This window comes from Papio anubis, chromosome 4 (genome assembly GCF_008728515.1).
Source record: "Papio anubis isolate 15944 chromosome 4, Panubis1.0, whole genome shotgun sequence".
In the NCBI taxonomy this organism is placed as follows: domain Eukaryota; kingdom Metazoa; phylum Chordata; class Mammalia; order Primates; family Cercopithecidae; genus Papio; species Papio anubis.
Window position 1 is genome coordinate 9,653,093 of NC_044979.1, and position 6,124 is coordinate 9,659,216.

Consider the following 6,124-nt stretch of genomic DNA (forward strand, 5'->3'; position numbering starts at 1 on the left):
GCCCCATCTGGGATCCTGAGTTAGCAGCAGCCTGGCGGGAGATGGAGAGGCTAGGGTGTCAGTTAGGAATCCAGCCTAACTGATACAAGAGACAGTGGCTGGACCAACGTGTCAGCAAGTGGGAAAGTGGAAGAAAAACAGCCCCTGCCCATCCTATACACTAGCTATGGGGACAGGGCATGCCCCATAAGCTTGAGCAAACCATGCAGTCTCAAACCAGTGACTCCCCTTCCTCAAACCAGTGACTCCCCTTCTTGGGTCTGTTTCCTCCTCTAAAAATGAAGGGACAAGGCTTTGTGACACAGAGACATGACTCTCCAGTGGACAGCCCACGTGCAACTCAGCTCTGCCACTCACAAGCTGGCCAACTGTGGGCAAGGTGTTTCCAACAGCTTCCAACTTCCCTTCCCCATCTAGAAAATGGAGATAATAATAGTACCTATACAATAAGACTGAGAGAATTAAGAAAAATCTGTGTACAAAGCACTTAGTACAATGTGTAGCACAGCACAAATAATAAACATGAGCCCCATGTCGCAGGGCTAAGAAGATGATGATTGCTATGGAACGAATGTTTGTGTCTCCCTCAAAATCCATTTGCTGAAGCAGTAATCCCCAATATGCTGGTATTTGGAGGTGGAGCCTCTGGGAGGCAATTAGGCCATGAAGGCAGAGCCCTCATATGTAGGATTCGTGCCCTTGTAAGAAGAAACACAAGGGACACGATCTTGCTGTATGCCATGGGAGGATACAATGAGAAGGCAGCCGTCTGCAAACCAGGAAAAGAGACCTGCCGGGAACCAAGTAAGGCAGCCTGAGCAGACTGAGACAATGATGGTGATTATGGTGATGGTTCTGGCTCAGGGATATGGTACAAATAGTTCATATGGCCTTTTTTTTACCTCCACCTCTTTCATTCCGTTGTCCTTCAGTGCCTTGGAAAAAGCTTCTCAAGTGCCTCAACTTACCCTGATACCTGATTCACAAGCCATCATCATGCATGTGCAATGGGCAAAGTCCTGGTTGGTGCTGCTAAAAGCCTCGTTGGAGAGACAAATCGACATCTCACCCCTCAATTTCATTCAGGCTTCATGGTTAAATCATCACAGGGTACTAACTTCCAAAATTACCTCAAATCCAGCCATGTTTCTCCTTCTCCACTGCCAGTGTCTAGTCCAAGTCCCCATCACCTTGCTTGGCCTCGGCCACTGCGGTCCTGCCTACCTGATTTCCCCACTTCCAGCCTTCTCCCCCACTTCCAGCCTTCTCCACGACAATACACTTTCCACAGAGTAACCGGTAATCTTTTTTTTTTTTTTTTTTTTTTTTTTGAGACAGAGTCTTGCTCTGTCGCCCAGGCTGGGGTACAGTGGTGCAATCTCAGCTCACTGCAACCTCCACCTCCCGAGTTCAAGCGATTCTCCTGCCTCAGCCTCCCGAGTAGCGGGGACTACAGACACCCGCCACCACACCCGGCTGGTTTTTATATTTTCAGTAGAGACGGGCTTTCACCATATTGGCCAGGCTGGTCTCAAACTCCTGACTTTGTGATCCGCCTTTCTCAGCCTCCCAAAGGGCTGGGATTACAGGCATGAGCCACCACTCCCAGCTTGGTAATCTTTTAAAAACACAAATAGATCATTGCAGTCCCCTGCTTAAAACTCTTCAGTAGTTTCCCAGTGTACCTGGCATAAGATCTAGACTTCTTCATGGCCCAGCCGACCTCTCTTGACCTTGAGCCATCCAGTTCCTGCCGCGCTCCAGCCATGCCGGCCTCCTGTGGATTCCGAGGACCCACTCGGCCCTCCTCCACCTTCGTGTCAGCTCTCAATATGCATCCTCTGTATGCCTGAGTCCCTCTGGTCTTTAAGAGTCTTGCTTAGACAACGCATCCTAGAGACTTTCACTGTTCCCTCCTTCCTAGCACTAATCATCTGTAATTGCTTCATCCATTCAACGACAATTACTGAACACCTATCATAGTAAACGTACGATGAAGATGAAAAAAAAAAACTGATGGGGTTCTTCCTTCTCCAGGAGAAAAATTCTGTATAGGAATACTTATAAATAACAACAGTGTGACAGGATGGGCTAACAAGAGTCCAGGGCAAATCTGTCCCTTTTGGGAAGTTTCTTGGGATCTCAAGTGCTGCAAGAAGGCATTGGGAAAGGAGCAGGTGGACAGGAGTGAGCTGAAAGGTAGTAAAGCTGTGAGCTCCAGGCTAGGGGGAGTGGATGATGTCACCTCCTAGGGCCCCCTCTTCCCAGGCAACAGGACTATAAACCTGCAGAATCCCCAATGTTTTTTCTCTCCCTTGCACTCAGGGAACCCAAAAAGAAGCTCACCACACTCACTAAGTAAAGAGGAGGGAGAGGAAGTTCTACTTTAATAAAAGTATCCAGAAAAATCAAGGTTTCAAAACCTTCACTGAGGTGTATTAATAACAGTAGGTATCATCTACTGAGCTCTTTACAAGCGTTTTCTAGTATGTCAAAAATGGCCAAAGGATTATAATCTCCCAATTGGACAAACTGCACAATATCAAACCAATATTCTAAAATCTGTTAAACTGGCCTAGTTTATATAGATGAAGATGCAGAAAAAAACTGATGTGATTCTTCCTTCTCCAGGAGGAAAATTCTGTATAGGAATACTTATAAATATAGTTTATTCTTATGAACAAACTTATTCATATAGATATATATCTAGATAGATAGATAGACAGATAGATAGATATATACGAGACAGGCACCTGCGCCTGTAATCCCAGCTACTTGGGATTGGGAGGCTGAGGTAGGAGAATCACTTGAACCTGGGAGGCAGAGGCAGAGGTTGCAGTGAGATGAGATCCCACCACTGCACTCCAGCTTGGCTGAGAGACCCTGTCTAAAAAATATAGATATAGATATAGATAGATAGATATAAAAAACATTTTTTAATTAAAAAAATTTTAAATGGCCGGGTGCAGTGGCTCACATCTGTAATGCCAGCACTTTGGGAGGACGGGGCGGGCAGATCACGAGGTCTGGGGTTCAAGACCAGCCTGGCCGACATAGTGAAACTCCATCTCTATCAAAAATAGAAAAATTAGCCAGGCGTGGTAGCAGGCGCCTGTAGTCCCAGCTACACGGAGAGTCCCAGTTCAAGGAGAATCCCTTGAACCTGGGAGGCGGAGCTTGCAGTGAGCCGAGATCGTGCCACTGCACTCCAGCATGCACAACAGAGCGAGACTCCCTCTAAAAAAAAAAAAAATTAAAATAAAATCTGCTACATTGATTTTTTTTTTTTAATCTACAATCTCTCTTGTAAACGACACTTAAATCTTTCTCTTTGGTAAAAGTAGACTATGAGGCGTTTTAAAGTGTCTAATTCCAAAGTCCCTGCCCCGGCGTGAGGCTCCCGCCTCTAACAGATGCGTGACCCTGGGCCAGTCCCTTCCCATCTCAGCCTCCGCGACTGTCCCGTGGGGCCTGCTGCCCCTGCCCGCCCAGCCTGCTGTGGGGGCGCCGCGGGGCCTCAAATGGAACAATGCTTCCAAGGCGCGGCCTCCTAGTCGCCGAGCGTGACTCTGAGGCCCGGGCTGGCAGAGGCCGCAGAAGGGCCGGATCGTCCGTCGCTGACGTCGGGGCCCCGCCCGCCGGGCCTGGAGTTTGGGCCGCCCGGTCTATGCCTTCGACGCGGGCCGGGCGGTGGGCCGGGGGCGGCGAGCGCGGAGGCTGCGCGCAGGGCCCTCTCGCCAGGCGGCCCCGCGCGGCCAGAGTCCCTCGCGCGGGCTCACGCAGCGGCGGCCTGGGCCTTCCCGGCGTCCGCGGGGCCCAGGGCGCTTACCCGGGCAGGCGCCGCTTCGGCCATGGCTACCCGCGTCCCTCGCTGGGTTGCAGTCCCTGGACCCGGCCTGTCGGGCCCGGGGCGGCGCGGCGGCGACAGCGGAGGCGGAGCGGGACCCGCCTAGCCTGGGAGCTACTGCCAGGGGGCCGCGAACTGCGTCCCGAGCCACGTGCCCCGCTGTCCCTTTTAAAAAGAGCTGCGCTCGGCGGCCGAGACTGAGGGTGCGCACAGCGCCCCCTGCAGCCCGTAGGACCGCACGCCCGCGGCCACCGCGCCGCGCCCACCCGAGGCCTTCAGCGCCCGCGGCGTCCGGGACCCAGGCGCGGCCGCCCACCCTCACCCGGGGCGCGGGAGTCAACGCCGGGGCGGGCGTCCCACGGTCTCCATCCGGGCTGCGTCAGGCATAAGCCACTCCCGGGCCAGCGCGGCACCCAGCCCCTCTCTGCGTCCCACGCGGGAGCCGGGAGGGCTGGGGGAAGGAGCCGCGCTGGAAAGTGCGAAACCTCGCGAGGGAAAGCTACGTGGGGAACCGGGGCGTCCCTCGCCGGGGCTCCAGTCCGGACCGAGACTCTGTTGCAGCGCCTCCCACGCACCACAGAACTGAGTTGGGGAAAGTAAAAAGGATACGTGTGTACCCAGGGAGAAGCCAAGGAAACTTAGATGAACGTTTTTAAACTCTTTTATGTTTTACAGAACAAAGGTCAATATTGTATGATTTTTTTTTTCTCCTAAGCCTGCCCTCCCCTCCTGGGGACGCTGGGGTCCCTTCCTCCTCCCGGGGCCCACCCAGGGAAAGTCCTCAGCCACCCACTAGGACCCTTCTGTAGCTTTGGTCGAGGCTGCGGATCACAGCAAGTATGAATCAGTCCATCTCTCATTTAGGCCCTGAGGCATCTTGAATAAACCGCAGGACCCATTTTCCTCGGCCTGTGCTGAGGCACATTGAACTAAATGTGCTGTATGCAGTTGAAGCTTTGTTTTCTGTCTTTAACGCATTTCCCATTCATCTCACACTGTTTGTCCAACAAGCTGGCAAACTCTTCCCGCTAGAAATCTGCAGTTTTGTTTCTGTGTTTGGTTTTGTTTGGGGTTTTTTGGTTTTGGTTTTGGTTTTTTCTTTTTTTGCGGGGGTGAGAAATTATTTTCACCAATATTTGAGCCAAGCAAAAGCGTGGTCAACTATCAGAAAAAAACACAATCTGATACCCTAAGTAAGGTGCACCCCTAGAGTTTGCGGAAAGGTTAGGACGTGTTACTTTAAGGTAACAAGTCAAATCAATATTTGGCATTATTCATTTTGGAAATGCTTGTTGAACTATCCCAACCTAAGACCCAAACTGCAAATATGCACTAAAGACATTAAGAGCATCCCAAGGATCTTATCAGGGATCAGTACAATCTATTAAGGATTATAAAATACCGGTAAGTGGTGACGTTGTAGAGTAACAGTTGAGGCCCAATGCAAACAGAAAGGGTCAGGAAAATGGGCCAGGAGCCGTGGCTCACGCCTGTAATCCCAGCAGTCTGGGAGGCTGAGGCGATGGATCACCTGAGGTCAGGAGTTTGAGACCAGCCTGGCCAACATGATGAAACCCCATCTCTACTAAAAATACAAAAAGTTAACTGGGTGTGGTGGTGAGCTACTCTGGAAGCTGAGGCAGGATCATTGCTTGAACCCGGGGAGGCAGAGGTTGCAGTGAGCCGAGATCACGCTATTGTACTCCAGCCTGAGCAACAAGAGCAAAACCCCGTATCAAAAAAAAAACAAAAAAACGGGGGGGTCAGGAAAATGGGCTGGAGACAACAATGCTAGAATTTAATCTCTGTTGAGAAAAGAGTGCTATAATGTTTGACAGCTAGTCTTCGTTTTTTTAGGAAAAAAGTTTAAGTCAGTGGTACTCAAACTTGAGCGTGCATCATGTTCACTGAGGGTGCTTGTTAAAAACACAGAATGCTAGGCACAAACCTCAGCATTTCTAGGTCTGAAGCAGGAAGGGATTAAAGTGATGCGAATTTGCAATTCTAACTAGTTCCCAAGAAATGCTGGTTCTATTGGTCTGGTGACCACAGTTGGTCTCGCTTTTTAGGAAAAAAAGTTTAAGTCAGTGGCACTCAAACTTGAGCTGCATCATAAATTCATTGAGGGAAGCTGTTAAAATGGATAGAATGCTAGGCACAAACCTCAGCATTTCTAGGTGGTCTGAAGTAGCAGGAAGGGATTAAAGTGATAATCGAAATTTAACTAGTTCCCAAGAAATGCTATTCTATTGGTCTGGCATTACAGTTTGAAAACCT

The 6,124-nt window shown here is 50.3% G+C and overlaps 1 protein-coding gene across 1 annotated transcript in view; it reads right to left on the reverse strand.

Annotated features, from left to right (window-relative positions):
- The window catches only part of LOC101015796 (protein ZNF783), a 29,895-nt gene extending 24,481 nt beyond the window's left edge, over nt 1-5,414 (reverse strand). The window contains exon 1 of the mRNA XM_031665045.1: nt 3,830-5,414. Coding sequence (XP_031520905.1) covers nt 3,830-3,853 — 24 coding nt within the window. The 5' untranslated portion in view covers nt 3,854-5,414. The remainder of the gene's footprint in view (nt 1-3,829) is intronic.
- Between the last annotated feature and the right edge of the window lie 710 nt (nt 5,415-6,124).